Genomic DNA, 22292 nt, shown 5'->3' on the forward strand with positions numbered 1-22292 from the left:
CTTTTGTGATGTGCGAAGGATAGGACAAGCAAGGGTTAGGGGGACAGCACAACTGATTGTAGAACCTGTTGAGGGAGGAAGCACACATCAGAGGAACCAAAGCAGACAACTTGTAAAAATCCCTCAGTAAATAGTAGAGGATATTTTTTGATATCTCCTGCTAGTTGGTGATCTTAATTTCTAGAGGTAGCAGGGGCAATCTGTTTTCCATGCCACACTTAGGTGCATTTCTTGGCCCTAATGCAAAGTGACAAACTGATGTGAGGAACAGAAACTGACGATATGCACCCGTCTCTCCGTGTGTTCCGTCACATTTATTTTGCCATGGTTCTCATTGATGAATTATGTTGGTTGTAGAGTGTCTTAATCTATTATCAAAACATTAGACGTTAAGAACTGAATTTAGAATTCAGTGTCATCAACAGTTTCCAAAGACTGCTTTTCTTCAAGGGAAGATGCCAGCATCACCCTTCAAGAGCAATAAAATCTCACCCATGGCCAGTATTCTGTTAGTGGTGCTTAATGTATTTCTTTAAACAACAGACCAAAAAGGTAGGCAAAGTGTATTCAGATCAATATATTCCATTCAGGCCCTCTGCCCCCCCCCCTTTTTTTCATCTCTACACAGGACTCTCTTCTCACCACCTTCATGAGAAGTACCTTGGTAATTTATAAAGAAGAGTGTCTTTGAATAGAACAAAGTAGATGAAGATAACTGAATGTTTAATCCTGCTGTACTAATCAAGAGTACCACTTAACTTTGGAAGAAAGATACAAACAATATTTGATATTTCCTGGTTAGTAGAGGCTGACATCATCTGCAGTTGCTGGATCTTGACTTGCTACAACCAAACTCTGTATGAGAAACATAGTGCATGGCGGGCTTGTCTGTTACGTGCAGTGAAGGCAGCACCTTCCTTACTCATGCGGGGATAAATGCAGGCATGTACCGAATGAGGGCTGATTCTTAGGCATCAGTCAGAAATACTTTTTCATCAGTGCTTTTTTTCTGTTTAGGAGCTAATAATTCTCTCTACCAGTTCATTGCCAAGTAGGCTATTTAATCTCCTGCTTCTGTGTATGATTGCCCCCTCCTCCATCTCAGCCACCACAGTGTGCTAAGCAGTCCTCTGGGCAAACCCAAGTTCCTTCTGATTAAACAGCTTTGGGCTTTCTCATATGTTCTTTGCCTTTAACAATTGAAAAAGCATGCTGTGCTTGTCAGAACCAATGATGATTTATGTGTCATCTTGGAGCTTCTAACCCATAGAGACCCAAACATAAATATCTCATCACCGGGAAAATCTCATAGGCCCCATCACAAGCAGTCACAAGACAGTTTGTGCGGCTCACAATAGGATAACGAAAGGCCACCTGAAGGATTTTGCAGTGAACCTTGCAATGTTGACTCACCAAATCCACACTGATTCAGTAGGTCTACTTTAGCTGTGACTTGGTACTGTATTTCAGCCCCTGTGTCTTACTATGAAACAGAGAAGCAAGCAAGTTCACGAAAGTTGCTTTAGACTACAACTCCCACAGTCTAGAGCAGTGGTCCCCAACCTTGGGCCTCCAGATGTTCTTGGACTTCAATTCCCAGAAATCCTGGCCAGCAGATGTGGTGTGAAGGCTTCTGGGAGTTGTGGTCCAAGAACTTCTGGAGGCCCAAGGTTGGGGATCACTGGTCTAGAGCCATTTGCAGTGCTGCCTAGGACTCACTGGGATTGTAGTCCAAAACATAGGCAGGACACCAGCTTGCCAGCATAATGGTCTCTGAGATAGAATAAGAGACTTGCTTATTTGTGCACGTTATAAATATTTGGGCAGATTTGCAAAATGGGGAACTCTTGCTGCTGCCAATCTTTTTCTTTAAGTGTAGGAATAGATTTTTCTAGTATACCTTGCTCAGAATAATTAAAAATACAAAAATCTCAGGGATATGACCAGGAGTGGGGCTTTCATTCTATGAATGGGGCTACTAAGCAAGAATTTCCCAGGTAAACTCTTTTCTCTGATGTAAACTCCCCAGATATATGGAGATAAGCAGTATTCAGACTTTACAGGACTGTTGTAAAGATTAAAATTACTGCATGTGAAGCACTCTGAACAGTTGGAAATGCTATAACAAAACAAAAAACCCATCCAGGTATCATTAATGAAGTGTCATTGAAACAGGTATAATTTCAACAAAAGAAAACAAATTAAATCAACAAAATCAGAACAGAATCAACAGCCAAGCAGACATTTGACATGTATCACATATATCACATTGATAGCAGATTTGGCAAATGTGTCGGGATGTACTAAAATTAATCAGTTGGCTGAATGGTGAAGTTAACTCTCTCTAAACGGGCACAACTTCAATCTAATGCCATTTTTCTTAGTATATCTTCAATCATGGAGGCAGATTGCAGATAGGAGGATGAGATTTTGTATGTTGGAAGTCAACTTTAGAAAAATGCCTGCCTTTGTCACCCTGTTATTCACATACACATTCTTCACAACTAAACTTGTACCTCCTGCTGTTATCAAGGAGGGGTTAATTTTAAGGTGAGGCTTCTCAAAGAAGCATCTCAGTGGATGAGCATGTAGAATCTGGGAGCTAGAATCAACTTCAGAGAGTGTCCAGTCCAATCTTGTGCCACAGCAAGAAATTTACTGTGTTTGAATCCCTGATAGATAGAATATGTCCTCTGCTTGGAAACCATAATGAGTTAGTTAATATCGAAATGGAGACATTCTGGGCTCAGAATGAAATCATTTGTTTGCAAAACCTGGGAACATACAATTAGGCCGAAGGGCTCTATGAGCCCCTAAAACCCCTTGGAATATCTTTACTCCAGGGCACATCTGATATAGTTATTTTTGTTTCAAGGAACTATCTGGTTTCCAGACATCTCTTCAAACAAATAAAGTCTGAGCAGAAAGAAAAGAAAGGACTACAATTATGATTTTTTTTTCTTTATGGGAAGAGAAAAAGAAGGCTTCCTATGATTAGATGAATTTCCTGGAAAGGGGGCATTTGTTCTCTACTATTTAGTTATCATATTTCTGTTCAAACAGAAGCTCTGCTACAATGTATCTTGAATAGAAAGAGGAATTGATTTGCTGCTTTGTCAGTAGATGAAAGAATCTGGACATGTCTCCACTCACTACACAAAATATAACTTCCTAGCAGCAAGAACCATAGTTACCAGGAAGTGAATTCTCCTATATAGGATATACTTTTGATTTATAAATTTAAAAAAAAAAACGAATGGTGAAGAACTTCTGTTTTCTTTAGCAAATTACTTGACAGTATTGTTGAAAATCACTATGCATTTTTATGCTATCATGTGTAAGTAAGTATCCAGATGCCACTTTTTCCAAAACATCTTTGAAGGAAAAGCAGGATATAAATATAACAAATAACAATGACAGGAAGAGTAATTTATAGGACTTTTCTTCTTGGCTCATTTTGCAGGAGTAACTGTAGCTCAATGCAAAAGTGCATGTTGTACAGTATGTGCCAGATGTTTCAAATTCAATCACTAGAACCTCTGGGTAGAGTTCAGAAGAGTCAACGCCATGTTGAATGATCTGTCTTGAGTTCAAGGGAGTTTCCTATATCTAGAATGCAAGAAAGCTATTTTTTTTTTCTGTTGAGACAAGATTATAGCCTGACCATTTCTAAAAATAAAAACTTGAAAGCCTATTTAAAAAGTAGCTGCTTTGGGGTTATTTTAAGAATAATGCCTTCGCTACATGTTCCGTTTTTAATTTTTTTTTAATTTTTATAACATATAGTTTAAAAATAGAATAGTGATGCCAAATCCCTGCCCCACCCAACAGTTTGGAATTAATGATTAAACATTACCTGCTGCAATCCTCCCTGAAATAATGTCTCGGATTGTTACAGTATTTTGCAAAAATTATATTGTTATGCACTTCCATAACATATTACAAGTGACATGCTTAGTTCTAAAGCATTATTTCCATGCTCTGGGTAAAGTTTTCATTTTTCTATAGACTTTAGGTTTTAGATTCAGCTTCATTTTCAGAAAGGCAGTCAAGTTCCTCATCTCCTAAAAAAACAAAAGGAAACAGTAAGACCTTTAAATTAGATACAGAGGCAGTAAATAATAACCAACATTGTGACACTCTTACCATAAACACTTCTGCTAAACGCATAGGCCGGTATCCTGTTCAATATTTTCTGGCAAGGAACTCCAACAGTGGAAGCTGCCACAGAGATCTGACAAAACGCCACTCATATATGTGGTTAGGAGTGATCACCACTTTGTCTGCTTGTGTGGCACCTTCTGCAGTTGGAGCTCTGCTTCTGTGTAAATATTGAATAGGATACTGGCTAAAGTTGTTACCTCTTCTGCAATGTTGAGAGCATATGGTAGAGAACTTTAAAGCAAGTGTACAGTAGGTCAGCATTTCCTTTGACTCACAAACAATGCAAGATACGTTACACTTTTGCTTGCTCTAAATTTGCAGATTTACTTTGCAGACTTTATTGGGACTTCTTAGTTTTCAGCATATTATGGTGCCACGTGGTAGATGGGTCCTCTAACAGCTTTTACACCAGATGTCTGTGACAGAAATGGATATTGCTACTGTTCTGAATTTCAGCATAGTTTCCTCCAGCTATGATTTGTTAATGCTAGCTAAAGATACTGGGATTCCAAGAAGTATCTGCCACATATTATTTTTATATTTGCTCTCAAGTGCTGTCTCAAAGGGGAGTACGGAAGGCATTGTCCCTGGCATCTGCGGTTCTTCTAATATAAAATCTTTTGAATAGTCAAAGTCCATTCTCTCAGATGCAGGCAGTATTCCTTTTTGCGGATATGCTGCATTGATGGCAGGGCTTGCAAGAGAGATTGTTAAGTCTCTTTTAAGGTTCAAGAGCCTCTAAGCACTTCCAGAGTAGAGATTCACTGTAGCTTGCAAATACCTTCACTCATTGCAGACTTATTCTAGTTTTCTTCCTACAACTTCCAATGACCTCAGAGAATTTGTCTGCTTTCCCAACTGACAGCACTTTGTTTCACTTTCTTTCTGTGCTTTATACATTTTCTCTTAATAAAAATTAGCTAAAATCTTAATTAAGTGAACTTTCATAAGAAGCTTCTGTTATTTCCCTTGTTTCACCAAGGTCTGGTCTCGATAGGGGCATTTAATAATTCGTATGTCTTAGAGGTACAATCCTATTCACACTTACCTGGGGGCAAGTCTTCCTTTTGGGGACCTGCTTCTGAGTAAAGAGCTATCAAATTGTGCTTTTAATTTCATCTTTTGGGAGCCCCTCTGATTCTTTCAGTTCCAGTCAGCAGAAGGGCCAGTGTTTGGAGTTCTTGCTTTTCATACATTCCTATTTTCATGAGGAAACCGATACCTGGACACTCTTAATTCCGCCAGCTGTTCCTTTTGTAAGTTTTTCATTTTCAATTATTTTCTCTTTTGTTTTATTTTTAGACCCCAGACAAGCACAGTCATCCCCTCCATGGTCCTATGACCAGTCTTACCCATCCTACTTGAGCCAGATGACTTCACCATCCATTCATTCCACAACTCCCCTGTCCTCCACACGAGGCACAGGGCTTCCTGCCATCACCGATGTGCCCAGACGGCTCTCAGGTAAAGACTGTGTTTGAATTGAGCTAGCTATTTTAGAGAGAAGCAGGGAAAGCCAACGCAGGGCGTACTTACAGGTGTACTTAGTCTCACCTGCGGGTTGGGCATTAGCAGCTGAGATTCTCAGCAACCGGTCCCATACTCACCTTGCTTTGATCCTGTTGCTTAGATGTCTGAAGACCCCTTGAGCAGTCGGCTTTGCTGCACATTGTTGTCAGCAGGAGGTGCTTTGTTCTTTCTATTCTATCTATATAGTTAAACATTTTCTTTTTAACAGCCTCTCCTAAAATTTTGTTTCATTCATAAATTAGTTTATCCATTACTGTCAAAGTCTTTGCCTATAATATTATGGTATAAGGCTGATCATTATTCTTCTAAAATCAATAGAATGAGAAAGGTGCTATTGTATCCTTAAGAATCCCTATCACAGCCAAAGTCACTTTAGGGTTAAATGCAGAACTAGAATGAATTGAAAGATCTTCTTTTTCTCTCTCCTCCTGCCACTCTGTTGTAGGAGGGAAGTAAAAAGAAGGTATTTATAAACATTGCACACTTAACTAGCTCTGAAACTAATATTAGTTATATTTAAAAAGTATGCTGTATGTGTATATACGTACACTTTTATGTATAGAGTGAACCATGTCTAGCTTAAATAATCCATTGTGGTATATAGAGGGTAAAGTTGTTGTTTTCACTATTTTGTAATGGTGGAGGGCTGGTTAGAGAGAACCTAAATGACAAGTGCCATCCCCAATGAAACACCGTAAAGAACCTTTTCTATACCATCAGCAGTCTTGATCCCCACACGACATTTGCAAAGCATTGTTATTGGCTCAGATACCCTCACACATACAGTACAGCTGCTTCAGTCCCAGCTGAGTGACTGTCTTACTTTTTTTTTCTTCCCTAGAACTAGCTCTTTATTGTGGTGGCCGATGATCAGAATTGGGGGGGGGCAGGTAGAAGGATTCCTTATCGGAAGCAGGATGAAACGCTCCCCTGACTCAGACCGAGTCACTTGTTACACACCATATAAATGTTTGTTGCCTTCCTGCATCTCTGCCAGGAGGCATGCAAGATTTGATTGTTTTAATTCTTTGCAATTTATTTTATGGAAGCTGGCAATTTCTTATTTTTGTAAAAGAAAGAGCAGCAGTTGCTCTTTGGCTTTCGGTTTACCCTCATATGTTCAGAGTCAGCATGCCCACTTTGCATAGATTGAAACTCATGGCTTCTGAAACTACTGGTCACCCATCTCTGGCTTCTAGTCGTGTACGTACTTTGGTTTTGTTTTGAATGGATCCCAAATGGCTAGTTTTAGTGTTCAGCTATATTCACTTAGCCCGTCTCCTGATAGCCTATGTATCTTTGAGATGTCAATTCAGTTATTTTTGCAGCTTTGCCCCTGGCAGTACCAGAGGGAAATGGCTAAGGTGGGACTGCAGCAGCTGTGGAGGTTTCTTGCCCTGAAGCCTCGCTTGTCAGTACACATTTTGACATGACTGTCTAAGAAGTGGAAGAGCCCAAAGCCTTTAGAGGTCCCACCATCACAGTAAAGTAAACAAGGAAACTGTCTCTTGTCCTCTAGCTTTCAATAAAAAGCTGATTTCTCTGATTAGCCTTTCCTTTGTATATTTCTTTTGTTTCACAGAGGGAAACTTACTTGGTAATTAAGGAACTATGTGTTTGAGTTTTGTAAAGCATTAGGCTATGTTACAGCAAAGAACATAGCAAAAAAGGGCCTAGGATTATTGGTTTAAAATAGAGGTTAGATGTTTCTAAAACCTAAAGTAATAAAAACCCTTGAATAAATAATACATCAGGGTAAGTAAAAATGTCATAGCATTTTACTCTGTTCCCATTTTTAGAGTCACGGGAGCAGTGGCGGCAATTAACCAAGGAATAAGAATAATATGGTAAAGCCAAATGCTGCATCAAAAATAAAGAGGGAGGGGGGAAAAGTGAATTTGATAATTCTTCACACTGAGGCAAAGAAAATACACAACTTCATATATTAAAGAAAAAACATTCAGCACAGAAAACCCCACAAGAAAGAAAGTATGAGAACAAGAAATAGCACAAGGTTCAAAAAGCAGATTGTGGTTGTTGAAAAATGTGGCTGAAGAGGACAAAAGAGCAAAAGCAATAAAATGTATAGAGGGACCAGGAAGAGACTTATTTGGCCTAGATCCTATCTTTCTCCCAGAACAGGGACTAAAAGCCAGAAACGTTAAGATCTTTGAAAAACAAAAATAGTGGCACATTTCATAGTAAAAACGCTATATAAACATGGTTTCTCTGAAGAAAGTCACATTTATTAACTAAGATAATTTTCTTTCTGTGTAGCATTTCTGAAATAAACTGCACTATAGTAATGGCAAATTTGTTTAATGAATAAGGCAGAATCAGCACACAAATATTTCCATAATTTTCATGGTATGTAGCATTTTTTTGAAAGAAAATAACTATTTTTGAAGAAGTGCAGGGACAGCACTCTCAAGTTGTGTAGCATCTAGGTGTATCAACTTGCTATAACTTGATATACCCGGAACCTGCACATCTTACATTTTTGAGGTAATTATCTAAAGACCAAGCTTCACATTTTTATTGGGTTTATGAGGATGAGAGGCATTGAATGCAGTGGGTGAATCGATGAGTAAACATTAATAGGCATGCTTACGTACGGAAATCTTCCCTTTACCCTTTCCTGATTCAACCCTCTAAGCAAAGACCCTGGAATGGGAAGGGTGTATGTGCCAAAACAGATCATTATGAATTTTGCCTCCCTGCTGGTAGTCAGGTGCATCTGCTTCTCACTGAATTAGCCAAGTGACTGCAATGATAGTTGAACGTCTCCTAACAACAGCCTTCCTCAAACACCACTGGAGGCATGAAAGCTGTGTAAACATACCAATACAATGCCAGGGAATAGAGTAGGGTTAGACAGTTTATGAAATAAGTGGGATATTAACTGAAACAGCTAATATTATTAAATGTATCTACAGATTGGAAACTATGGGTACAGGAGCAAGAGGAGCCAGCCCATTCTTGCCTAGTTTTTAAAGCACTATAGTTTACATTTCTCCAGTCACTTTCAGATCGGTCCTACATGAGTTTACCCAGAATTAAGCATAATTGGGTCTGCAGACCAAATAGTCTCAACAGAAAATGTAAAACATGAATATAATTGACCAGGCTTGAAGCGTAGATAAACAGTATGGGTGCAAGTCAGTCCATAATTGAAGAAGCAAAATTTCAGTTACAATATGTACTGACAAAACTCATCAAGAATAGAAAACATACCAGAAGGAAGAACAAGCATCCCCATATTTTGGTTCCTTTTCAATATAGAGCTTCTGTAAAGTTGTGATAAGAGGGCGAGAAAGGCCTGCTTTTGTTTGTGCTGGAAAGGGTCGCTTTGCTGGAAGTGATTGTCCTTTGAAGCAACCCTTCCATCTGTGTGTGAATCACTTTAGCGACCCCCCTAAAAACAGTACTTAATACTATTTCTTTGGTGATTGATCATACTATCTCTTTGACAGCTAAACAAAACTTTCATTTTATGTTGTAGAGACATTAAGGGCTTATGCATGACAATGATATACAAATGTAGTCTTCCTCTGCCTAGACTTTATGCACAAGGTCACTTGGGCCATCAATGCACAAGATCACAACAGGTTTCAGAGAAACTGGCTCCAGAGTATTTTAAAAAATTATATTAATAATAACATATTTTGTGCATTGCTACTCACTGAAAGATGCCTCTGATACACAACATTGTACAAACCTTTCTTTTTGAGTACAACTGTCTGCTGCAAGCTGTTTTCCCCACCCTTGTTCTCCTGTCCCCAAGGAATCAACCAGCCTTTGGCTTAGTGAACCTAACTCTTCAACAGTGAAACTGTTTCCCGGCTCATTGAGCCTGAGGGCAGAATTCAGCACGTGCTCAGCTTAACAGAAAGGAGATGTGTCCTTAACAGCAAGGGCTATGTGCTCAGCTCAGTAGGAAAACGGGGGTGTGTGTGTCCTGATTGCTAGCTCCTAACAGAGCACAGCTGAGGAATAAAGCTGAGGCAGACCCAGGGAGCTTGCGACCAGGGGCAGCTAACAGGAGTTTGATGTCCAAGAGACAGGAGGGAAAGGTGAAAAGATCTACTGGAGGAAGGGACAACAGAAAAGGAGGAGACCAAGGAGACATATAATAGGGGACTTCCCTAGCACATTCAGGCTAACAAAATAAACAAAAGGGCATTTCATAGACAAACAGATCGAAGCAAAAAGATAACAGGGATGATGGAGGGGAGCTACACTTCACTTGTGGTGACCTGCAAAGTCTGTGCAATATTTATCTTTGTGCCTGAATGTAACACAGTGTACACATGCAGCAAGTCTAAACTGGTGGCACTGTTAGAAGAAAAAGTGAGAGAATTGGACCAGTGAGTAGCCACACTTAAAGCTATAAGGGAAGGCGAAGTATACATTGACAGAACTCGTGAGCAGCAGTCGGTGGATGCACTGGAGGTGAAAGAGCAATCTGAGAAGGAAGAGTAGGGCAACGCTGTGGAGGGAGCAAACATAGTGGAGAAAGCACCGTGGAAAAGAGTCACAGTAAGGTACAAAAGAAGGAGAAGACTCTCTTCACTGGCGGAACTGCGAAACCGCTTCCAAGTTCTTGATTTGGAGTCTGGCAGACAGCAAGCAGACAAAGTCAAAGAGGAGGCCTTGCAGGAGCACATGAGAGGGACTGAAACTCAGCTAAGCTCAGGCACTGAACTCACACCCTACAAAAAGAAGAGTAGTAGTTAGTAGGAGACTCTCTACAGCGTGGAATTGAAACTGAAATATGCCAGGAAGATCCATGGACCCGCAAGGTATCCTGTCTCACTGGAGGACAGACTAGGGATGTGACAGAAGGATTGCCATCACTCATAAAAATGTATCCTTTCCTTCTCATTCATGTGGGAACTTATGACATAGCCAAAAGCAACTTTGACGCTCTGGGAAGGAAGGAAACTTAAGGACTTTGGAGCCCAGATAGTTTTCTGGTCGATCCTACCAGTACTTGGGAGAGGAATAGATAGGGAAAGGAAAATACTCTTGTTGAATGACTTACTGTGATGATGGTGTCGAAATGATGGATTTGGTTTTGGGGATCACAGTCTAAGCTTCCTAGAAGACGGACTGCTAGCAAGAGATGGCTTGCAGCTCACAAGGACTGAGAAGAATGTGTTTGGCCACAGCATGAAAAACTTCATCAGGAGGGCTTTAAACTGAATTGGAAGGGGAAGGGAGACACAAGCACAGAGTAAAGATAGATGAAGCCTTACGCACAATAAGAGGAACGGATCAAACAGTGCTAATGGAGGTGAATAACCATTAATAATAATATTCATAAAAAGGTACAAAGAAAAGCAGGTCACAGATCACAGAATCTCTGGTGTCTTTATACAAATGCCAGTGTTCTCAACAAACAAAGAAGAAGAACTGGAAAGATTAGATCAGGAGGGTAAATATGACTTGATACGAATAACTGAAACTTGGTGGGATAATTCCAATGACTCGAATACAACAATTGAAGGATATAAATTGTTCAAAAAGAGAGAGAATAGAAAGGGAGGTGGAGTTGCAGTACAGGAAAAATACACATTCCTGCACAAAAATACAGGGGGATGAGATTGGCTGTCCCTTTGACAGCATCTGAATCAATGTAATTAGGGTGAAAAACAAAAGGAACATGGTAGTTGGAGTCTACTACTATCCACCCAATCAAGAAGGGGATGTGGATGAAACTTTTTAAAAACAAATTACAAGGATTTCAAAGAGACACAATATATAGTGATGGGAGAATTCAGTTATACTGATATCTGTTGGGAGTCAAATTCTGCCAAGTATGGCCCTTCTAAGAAATTCCTGCCTTGGGATCATTTTATCTTACAAAAGGTAGAGGGGAAAAATAGAGGACTAGCTATCCTTGACTTGATTCTAACCAGCAAAGATGACTTGGTGGAGGAAGTGGCAGTAAAGGGAACTCTGGGCAAGAGTGACCATGTCCTTCTAGAATTCTTGATTTCAAAGGAAACCAAAGCAGAGTGTAGCTACATTCATATGCTGGATTTTTAAAAAGCAAATTTTAGTGAACTCAGAACAAGGATGAGTAAGGTCTCATGGTGGGAGATGTTAATGAGAAAAGGAGTCCAAGAAAGATGGAGACTTATAAAAAAGGAAATTCTAAAGGCACAACTAAAAACAATTTCAACAAGAAAAAAAGTTGGAAGAAGCAAAAAAAAAAGCCTGTGTGACTTCACAAAAAGAGGGCCTGAAATAATAATAAAAATGGCACATATAAGAAGTGGAAGGAAGGTCAGGGCACAAAAGAAGAATACAGCCAAGTATCAAGGAATTGCAGGGATGGCATTAGGAGGGTAAAAGGTGAGAATGATCTGAGGTTAGCTAGAGACAGTAAAAGCGATAAAAAGCATCCTTCAAGAACAAGCATAGCAAAAGACAAACAAAAAACACAGTGACTCAGCTACTCAATGGAGATGGGGAGGGGGGAAGAAAGGCAGAAGCCCTCAATTCCTATCTCAGCTCAGTCTTCTCTCAAAGGACAGACTGTGACCCTCCATACAAATGTAAAGTACAGGTGAAGGGGACAAGGTTGCAGCTGGAGATTGATGAACAATTAGTCAAGGAATACCTTATTACCTTGAATGAGTTCAAATCTCCAGGGCTGAATAAACTGTATTCAAGAGAATACTTGGAAATGGCTGAAGGACTCTCAGAACCACTGTCCATTATTTTCTTGAAATCATGGGAAATGGGTGAGGTGCCAGACAATTGGAAGAGGGCCAGTGTTGTCCCTATCTACAAAAAGATGACACAGAGGAGGAACCTGGGAACTACAGGCCAGTCAGCCTCACATCAATCCCAGATAAAATTCTAGAACTAATTTTAAAGCTGTCATTCTGCAACCACCTAGAAAACAAAGCAATAATAACTAGAACCCAACATGGATTTGTCAAGAACAAATCCTGCCAGACTAATTTGATCTAATTTTTTTGATCAGGTAGCCTACCACATAGTCAGAGAGAATGCTGTAGACATTGTATATCTTGCCTTTAGAGAAGCTTTTGACAAAGTGCCGCATGATATCCTGGTTAGCAAGCTAACTAGGTGTAGACTGGATAGATAAGTGTCAGGTGGATAGATAGTTGGCTAGAGAATCGTACCCAGAGGGTGATGATTAATGGCTTATTCTCCAACTGGGCAGAGGTAAGAAGTGGGGTACCCCAAGGCTCAGTCCTGGGTCCAGTGATTTTCAACATTTTTATTAATGATTTGAAATAGGGAGTGCTGGGAATGCTGATCAAATTTGTGGATGACGCAAAATTGGATGAGATAGCTAATGCTCTGGAAGACAGAAAAAAAATTCAGAATGATCTAGATAGGCTGAAGCACTGGTCTGAAAACAATAGAAGAAACTGAACAATGATGCAAGTATGGCACCTAGGAAAAAGAAACCAAACACACAATTAAAAGATGAGGGATACCTGCCTCAGCAATATACTACAAGCAAGAAGGATGTTGGAATCTCTGTAGATAATAAGGTGAAAATGAGCCAACAGTGTGATGTGGCTAAAAAAAAGGCAAATGCTGTTTTAGGCTGCATTAACATGAAGTATACTCTACAAATCCCACAAAGTACTAGTTCCCCTTTATTTGGCACTGGTTAGGCCTCATCTTGAATACCGTGTCCAGTTCTGGACACTGCAATTCAAGACAGATGCTAACAAATTGGAACAAGTTCAGAGCAGGGTAACACGGATGATCAAGAGATTGGAAACCAAGTCCTATCAGGAGAGACTGAAAGAATTGGGCATGTTTAGCCTTGAGAAAAGAAGACTGAAGGGAGGTGTGATAGCACTTTTGAAATACTTGAAAGGCTGTCATCCAGAGGAGGGGCAGGATCTGTTCTAAATCATCCCTGCTTGCAAGACACGTCACAATGGGCTCAAGTTACAGGAAGCCAGATTTTGATTGAATATCAGGAAAACTTCCTAATTGCCAAAGCAGTACAGCAATTACTTGAGAGGTGGTGAGTGCTCCAACACTGGAGGCATTCAAGAGGAATTTAGACAACCACCTTGCAGATCCGCTTTGATTTGTATTAAAGCAGGGAGTTGGGCTCAATGGCCTTATAGGCCCAACTTCATGATTCTGTGATTAACCACCTGCTGCTGCAGTCTGAAATCTTTCCTATCGTACCCTGTGTGTGCATGCAAAATCATAATGTATGGAGAGTGGCTGCAATAACATAACAAAAGAGCAAAGAATTCTCCGCCTGGCAGACACTTGGGGGAACTCATGAAAAATCTGCAGGGACTCTAGTTACTATTCACTTGCACCAATAGTCCAGTGGCTCCCAACCTTTGGGTAGCCCAGCTGTTCTTGGACTGCAACTCCCAGAAACCTTCACCACTTGATGCGATGGCCAGGGTTTCTGTGATTTGCAGTTGAGAACCCCTGCACTAGCCCAAGCCCCTGCAGTTACTTCCCTTTCCTACATGTCAGATGCTTCCCCTCTCTGCAATGGATTGCCAGTGGTGCACAGGCAGCCTGAGGCTGATCAGTAGCTGCAGAATGCATAGCTCTTCTTGACTCTGCAGCAGTTGAAGGGCTACACACACGACAATGCATGCCCAAAACCCGGGCACGCTTCTTGTGCTCAGGGTAGGGGAGATGTTTGTCCCCTCTGACACTGTCCTTTCTCAAGGCAGATCACTAGAAGGATTTTTTTTTAAGTATAGGTAAAAGCACGAGAGATATAATATTACCCAGCTGAAACTGTTGTTAAAGCACAATTCAGTTAAAAGCACAGCAGTGCGAAGAGCAGCCACATGTTAGAACCCCCTTTCTGAGCAGTCTTTGGCTGCTGGCAGAAGGTCCAAAGGGAGGCAGGGAGCCAGGCAAGGCTCCCCTTGGAAGGTAATTCCACAGGTTGGGACTGGCTACTGATCATGGACTTTTGCACTTCTGTGAAACAGAAGAGGAAGGCATTAAGGTACTGTTTACCTAATCAGACATTCCAATGATCCTTTTTGGTATTACTTTAATTATAACAGCTTTTATGTGCCTTCATCATCACCGTGCCAAGGTCAGCTTTCGTTATGGAAGGTGAACACTAGCAGTTAGTTACTAGGAAGGAAATGTTGGAAGAAAGCCATAGGAGGCTTTTCATGTACTTTTCAAGCACTCAAATGAACTCATGTACATTTCAAGTCTACTTCCATTCTTGGCAGTGAATACAATATTTGTTCAGCAAAACCAAAAGAAAAAGAAAAAAACCACGAAAACATCATAGCACCTTAAAGACTGGCTGCTGTATTGTAATAAACTTACATGGACAGATATTCAGACTAAACACTACAATATAGCAATAAGTCTTTCAGGTGCCACACTTTATTTTTTATTATTTTTCTTTCGATTTTGCTAGTATAGACTAACCTGGCCACCTCTTCTAAAACTACAGTATTTATTGGTTAAATAGAATTAAGTGTATTCATGTCAGCATCTAGAACTGTGTATGAGATCTTAATTTACAAGTTTACTTAAAGAGTTTAGGTTGTAGCCAATGCTTAGAATCCTGGACAAGCCAGAGCCTACCCACCCCTTCGTAGAAGGGGAAGGGGAAATACATATATCTTGCTATGGTATGTCCGTTTCTTCCCTTACTGGTGCTGTGTTATCCAGCAGCATAGTGCTCAGTTTCCTCACATTTACTCATAAGCATGGCACTTACACTTGCTATTTACCCATGCCATTGCTTATGTTGCTTGTTTTCCTATTGGCCTTTGTTTAATCTCAGGTATTCCTGAAGCAGTCGAAAGCTATACTGAGAGGATTTATTTACAGACTCCAGAAAAATCCAGGCTAACATTTTTGCTCTTAGCATGGGTGGCAGCTCTTTAGATACACCTATAATAGAATTGTAGCAAATGAAATATACTTGTTTGCAGACAAGTACACAGCATTAAGTCATATGTTCTTGTTTTTCAGATTCGGTGAAAAATGTGAATATTATTTTAGAGCTTCAGCGATCTGTAGAACAGCATAGAATAAACCATCTTGTTCTGTGATGTTTCTGAATGAGCTTTAAAATGACATATGGCAACCACAGTGTGTACTTCATATACTTTTTATATGCTGTGTGTGCTCTCTCACTCGGTGTGTGTGTGTGAGAGAGAGAGAAAACAAACTATGAACTTGCAAGTGCATATGGATAATTAGAACCCGCGTACATGTGTCAGGGAGGAAGTTTAGGAAAGGTAATGGAATCCACCCCACCAGAAACTAAAACAAAGAGTGGAATTTTGGTTACACTAAAATCAATGCGAGTTCTGCAGTTGATTTCAGTGGAGCCAAATTGTCACCCCAAGCCAGTCCTTAGTAGTCAATAATGCGCTAATCACAGTTTTGCTGTTAAATACAACTATGTAATTCTTGTCTAATGGCATACAACTCAATACTGGAAATCCTATTAAAAATCCGGGTCCCCCTCTCATTCCCACTAGATACATCTTTAAGGTAGCAGGACCCAAAGAAGGGCCTTCCATGAAGATTTCAAAATGCCAATGTTAGACAAGATTAAACAAATGTCAGCTTTTAATATGTGTTGTGCACTTTTACCCCAAGAGCTCCCTAAGCTTCCTTGGAGAGCTACATCCTTTTTTTGGCATGGATAAGATCTCTTTTTCTTATTGCAGAAGTTGTACTGTTGAACTAGCAAAAAAGAACTGGATTCAGAATATAACAGCTGAGCCGTATATGTTGGCCAGTTCAATACAGGGGTGCATACCTTCTGCAATAAGAAAAGTTTTGTTTTATTCTTTTTTCTTCCATTAACATGTTATTTTTAGAATGCTAAATTTCAAGAACCTTTTCTGGCATTTGTTCCTAGTGTAATGTGAAATGTGATGTGTGAAGTAGTCAATCAGTAACATCTTTTGATGGGCCCTGTATTACATATATAGAGTCTTAGAAATCATTATTTTTTTAATGTAATGTACCCATATTTTGCCTAATATGGAGTTCCACCTAGGCATTATAGCACCTTGACATGGATGAGCAGAAAATCAGTAAAGTCTGTCTTCCTGCAGTGGAATTGTTCATTAAAGCCATTGATCAAAGTCTGTGAAATATGATTCCTGTTTCAAAATTTTGGCCACAATTTTCAGATCTGAATAAGGTTGAGTACAGGCTCTCACTTCCCAATTCAAGCCCAAAGGCCAGAGATGGGAAACTTAGTAGGGAAAAGTTAATAGTTCATTTAATGGTTAGGTAAAGGTAAGGTAAAGGTTCCCCTTGACAATTTTTGTCCAGTCGTGTTCGACTCTAGGGGGCGGTGCTGATCCCCGTTTCCAAGCCATAGAGCCAGCGTTTTGTCCGAAGACAATCTTCCATGGTCACATAGCCAGTGCGACTTAGACACGGAACGCTGTTACCGTCCCACCGAGGTGGTCGCTATTGATCTACTCACATTTGCATGCTTTCGAACCGTTAGGTTGGCGGGAGCTGGGACAAGCGACGGGCGCTCACTCTGTCGCGTAGATTCGATCTTTCAACTGTTGTTATTCTGACCCTGCAGCACAGGCTTCTGCAGTTTAGCCCACAGTACCACCACGCCCCTTTCATTTAATGGTTAGTGAGCTCAAAAATCTAGTTCAGTTAAACTGAAGCTGGAGAGGGCAAATTTTCACAGCTAACTTGATGGTGCATTGCCATTTTAGTTAGTAATGAAAATAAGGTCTCATGAGGGCAGGCATCCTGCTGCTATTTTACTCATACACCTCCACCCACTCATTATTTTTATGTCTGAACAGAAAGAAGCAGCTACATGGATTTTTGGAAAAACCGTTTGCCATTTATATCACCCTCTGCTTGCCCTTCTTGCTTTCCCACTCTCCATCCCTTATAGTCTCATCTCTTTACCCTCCCGTCTTGTAATATATGCCCAAGTGGATTCCAGCAATAGTTCCAGGGAATCAAATTCAGTTTCATGGGACAGGTTAAAGTACTCTCTCTCATGGTGTCTAAGGTAGAACACAAAAGGACCCTTGCAAAAAAGAAAGAAAGAAAATAACCCTTTGTAGACTTAAAGTCCTTTAACTTTGCACTACAAATGCAATTAAATAACAAAGCCTGTCAGTTTCCCTCATTCTTTTAAAGTTCTACACACAGAGAGTAATCACTGCCATTATCCTCGGGGGGGGGGGGATGACAACAGGATCACAGTTGCTTAGCTATGCAAACTCATACAGATTTGCTCAGAAATAAATCCGATACATTTTGTATAGAGGTTTGTTTATTTAGTACATATGTCATATGTCATTTCTCCAAATATCTTTTTTTTAAAAAAACATACTTGTTTTATTTATCCCTATTTATTCATACTTGCTGGAGATATTTTGTATTGAGGGAGGGCGGGAGGGACTGTGGATGTGGTTAGAAGGCTCTCAAACAGGAGTTCTGCACCCACATACATGGAGTAAACCCTGTTATATACAGTGGGACTTACTTGTAGGCATACATAGGACTGCATGGCTAAACTTATTTTTTTAACAGAAAGCCAGTGTTCAGGTAAATATCAAGAAAAAAAAAAACCTTCCTAACTGTTAGAGCACTATGGCAGTGGAACCGGTTACCTCTCGAGGTGGTGAGCATTCAAAAGGAAGTTAGGCATCCGTCTCTCAGATAGACTATAACTTGGACTTCTGCATTGAGCAGGGTGTTGGACTCAATGGCCTTATAAATACCTTCCAACTCCAGTATTCAGTCATTCTGTGATTAACCAAAAAGGCCTTCTTAAATGAACAATGCAAAGAAATAGAGGAAAACAATAGAAAAAGAAAAACCAGAGATCTGTTCAGGAAAATTGGAGATATTAGAGGAACATTCTGTGCAAAGATGGACACGATAAAGGACAAAAATGGTAGGGACCTAACAGAAGCAGAAGACATCAAGAAGAGGTGGCAAGAATACACAGAGGAATTATATCAGAAAGATTTGGATATCCCAGACAACCCAGACAATGTAGTTGCTGACCTTGAGCCAGACATCCTGGAGAGTGAAGTCAAGTGGGCCTTAGAAAGCCTGGCTAACAACAAGGCCAGTGGAGGTGATGGCATTCCAGTTGAACTATTTAAAATCTTGAAAGATGATGCTGTTAAGGTGCTACATTCAATATGCCAGCAAGTTTGGAAAACTCAACAGTGGCCAGAGGATTGGAAAAGATCAGTCTACATCCCAATCCCAAAGAAAGGCAGTGCCAAAGAATGCTCCAACTACCGTACAATTGCACTCATTTCGCACGCTAGCAAGGTTATGCTCAAAATCCTACAAGGTAGGCTTCAGCAGTATGTGGACCGAGAACTCCCAGAAGTACAAGCTGGATTCCGAAGAGGCAGAGGAACTCGAGACCAAATTGCTAACATGCGCTGGATTATGGAGAAAGCCAGAGAGTTCCAGAAAAATATCTACTTCTGCTTCATTGACTACACAAAAGCCTTTGACTGTGTCGACCACAGCAAACTATGGCAAGTCCTTAAAGAAATGGGAGTGCCTGACCACCTTATCCATCTCCTGAGAAACCTGTATGTGGGACAGGAAGCAACAGTTAGAACTGGATATGGAAACACTGATTGGTTCAAAATTGGGAAAGGAGTACGACAAGGCTGTATATTGTCCCCCAGCTTATTTAACTTATATGCAGAATACATCATGCGGAAGGCTGGACTGGAGGAATCCCAAACCGGAATTAAGATTGCCGGAAGAAATATCAACAACCTCCAATATGCAAATGATACCACTCTGATGGCAGAAAGTGAGGAGGAATTAAAGAACCTTGTAATGAGGGTGAAAGAGGAGAGTGCAAAAAATGGTCTGAAACTCAACATCAAAAAACTAAGATCATGGCCACTGGTCCCATCACCTCCTGGGAAATAGAAGTGGAGGCAGGGACAGATTTTACTTTCTTGGGCTCCATGATCACTGCAGATGGAGACAGCACCCACAAAATTAAAAAACGCCTGTTTCTTGGGAGGAAAGCGATGACAAGCCATCATCTTAAAATGCAGAGACATCACCTTGCCAACAAATGTCTGCATAATTAAAGCTATGGTTTCTTGGGATCTGCAAGATGAGGAGAGGTAGGGATCTTGCAGATGGAGTCTCAGTGCAGAAAATTGTAGATGAAGCCTCCCTCTTGACCAGCAAGGGGAAAAAGAAAAGACAAGACACACAGGCGTAGGGCAGCTGCTCTGAGGGAGGGGACCTCTCGATCTCCCCCCTCCTCCTCTTTTATTGTTCTTCTACTCCATTTGTCCTAGTTAATCAATACTATTTTAACCAGAAGCATTTAATTTCCTGAATACACAGCCAGAATCGACAGACAGGCTGGTAAACATTCCTGAACACAGAGCAGGGTAAACATATACAGTTAAAACCTTAAGTAAACGAGTAAGTTAATACAATTTACCCAGAAACAGGAAATTCCTAAATACACATGCAAGCTAATCAACTCAGAGACTGATAATTTTTGAATACACCAGCAAACAGGTTAATCATCCACCTTTGCCATACGTGACTTGTACGGTTCCTCGCAATGGCTGCTGACACCACAGACACATATCTGACAAAAGCATATATTTTCCCCACATCTCATCCGTTTTTTATTTCTTTCATTGAAGACGATGGCAGAAAGTCTGGTTCATCTTCGGCGAATGGTGGTACTGTGTCCAGAACATGATATTTTACCTGATACAATTGCTTATTAGTTAAAGATATTTGTGGTACAGACTTACGGAAAAATGCAGAACACATAGTAACTAAATTTGGAATACACTGAATAAAACAGCAAGCAATTACAAGTAAAACAATAATAGAAATAAGAATAATAAAAAGTTGTCTAAGCCATCCAAGGTCTGGTAGCCAGGACCACAGAAAATCCCAAAACCCAGTCCATGGAGCAGGATTAACATTATTGGTAATAGTGTCATGCAAATCAACTAACTCATGTTCAATGGATCGATTCAAATTATGAAAGCGTACAATGCACTGTGAACCAACTATTTTACAAAAACCCGTATGTGACCGAGCAAGCAAATAATCTAAAGCTAAACGATGTTGTAATTGAATCTGCTGTAGCTGTTCAATTTCGTTTTGTAAATCTCTGATAATTTTGGTGGTAGCATTAACAGTTTTCTCCAAGCGACAAGTTAAACCTATAATGCTATGCCTATTTTCTTGTGCGATGACGCCGGGGTAAGACCCCAGCGTGAGCATGCCAGTGATTAATCCCCCTCCTACTCTACTTCCTTCTGAGGAGGACATCTGTTTTCCCACAATAACTTCATCATTACATTGGGGACCTAATGGTCCGAGATTGGATCCGAGAGAACGACCTTTACCAGTATTAAGTGAGCGTTCCCTCCTGTTTAAGCTGAAAGAGATAGAAGGGGAGGTAGCGGAGGTAGAAGAAGTAGGAGAAGGAAAAACAGAAGAATGAGACGAGTCAATGACCTGAACAGGGAAGGTGAGAAAGCCAATACCAACACAAGCCCCGGCGGAGTGACCAGGGTGGTAATTAGTGGCGTATTGATCGAAAAAGAACCATAGGTTAGGGTCCTTAAGAAACATATGACCACAGATAGAGCCAGAGGCAGTAAAGCTAGCCTGCATGAAAGGAAAGTTAGGATAGATATCAGACAAGGTGGAATTTGCAGTTGAAACATTTACAAGCCCAGTAGGAGTGAGAGAGGCATTAGAATACCCAAATTTTCCCCCATCTTTGGCAGAAAGCCAGAAGTTGTTGGAGCATGAGGTGTAGTTCCTGAGCCTTTCGAAACGGGGAGCATATTTGTTATAGCCAGGGACTCTGGAATTCCAGTATCCTTTATGAGTGCAGCAAAAGCATAACCCACGAGTGCGACGGGTGTATTGAAACCAACGGACAGGAGACATATCAGACTGGGGGGGAACATTATGGAAAAGCAGTTCTGTCCGCTGTTCAGAGACAGCATGGAGGGAAGCAAGAATTAAAGCAGGATCATCAATAAGCGCAGGAAGTAAGCTCATAGAGGCTACTGAAACAGGAGATTCATACAGAAGAGATACATTCTTTCCATGAACATCAAACATATATGTGGCGTGTTGAACCCACGAGTTCCCTGTAGTTCCTGGAGCATAAACTGGAGGAAGACGAAATAGTGTGGAAAATCCTAGGAGTCCAATGATGTAGGGGTGGAACGCCAGGGGCGGACGCATTTTGCTGGAATCCAAACTGCTCCCTTATCCAGAGAAACCGCAGCGTATCCCCGTCCCCAAGTAAGAAGCGGCGCAGGACCTTTCCACTCTGGGTCAGGTGGTTGGCGATAGGAGACGAGAGGGCGAGGGAGGTCTTCAGGAGATCTGAAATGAAGCTCAACAGGATTGTGATTCCTATTATGGGGATAAAACAGAAAGTTAAGAGTATACAAAACTTGGGCAACCACACGTGGAATGTCAGATGAGAGAACGCGGGAACGATCAAGTTGTTTGGACAGGAGGGTCTTGAAAGTCAAATGAGCGCGTTCAACAATTGCTTGACCTGTGGAATTAAAAGGAATACCATG

General features: G+C 40.7%; 1 protein-coding gene across 11 annotated transcripts in view; it reads left to right on the top strand.

The window, feature by feature from the left end:
* Positions 1–22292, top strand: part of RUNX2 (RUNX family transcription factor 2) — a 324192-nt gene that overhangs the window by 128363 nt on the left and 173537 nt on the right. For 6 of the 11 annotated variants that reach the window (XM_073004363.2, XM_073004373.2, XM_078377962.1 and 3 more), the window contains one exon: positions 5467–5628. The exons of 3 other annotated variants lie outside the window; for them this stretch is intronic. In XM_073004363.2, coding sequence (XP_072860464.2) covers positions 5467–5628 — 162 coding nt within the window. Of the gene's footprint in view, positions 1–5466; positions 5629–7022; positions 13146–15681; positions 19473–22292 lie in introns of those variants that run through there. 2 more of the 11 variants (XM_073004379.2, XM_020801516.3) reach the window with 2 other exon arrangements.

Source organism: Pogona vitticeps, chromosome 1, assembly GCF_051106095.1.
Source record: "Pogona vitticeps strain Pit_001003342236 chromosome 1, PviZW2.1, whole genome shotgun sequence".
NCBI lineage: Eukaryota > Metazoa > Chordata > Lepidosauria > Squamata > Agamidae > Pogona > Pogona vitticeps.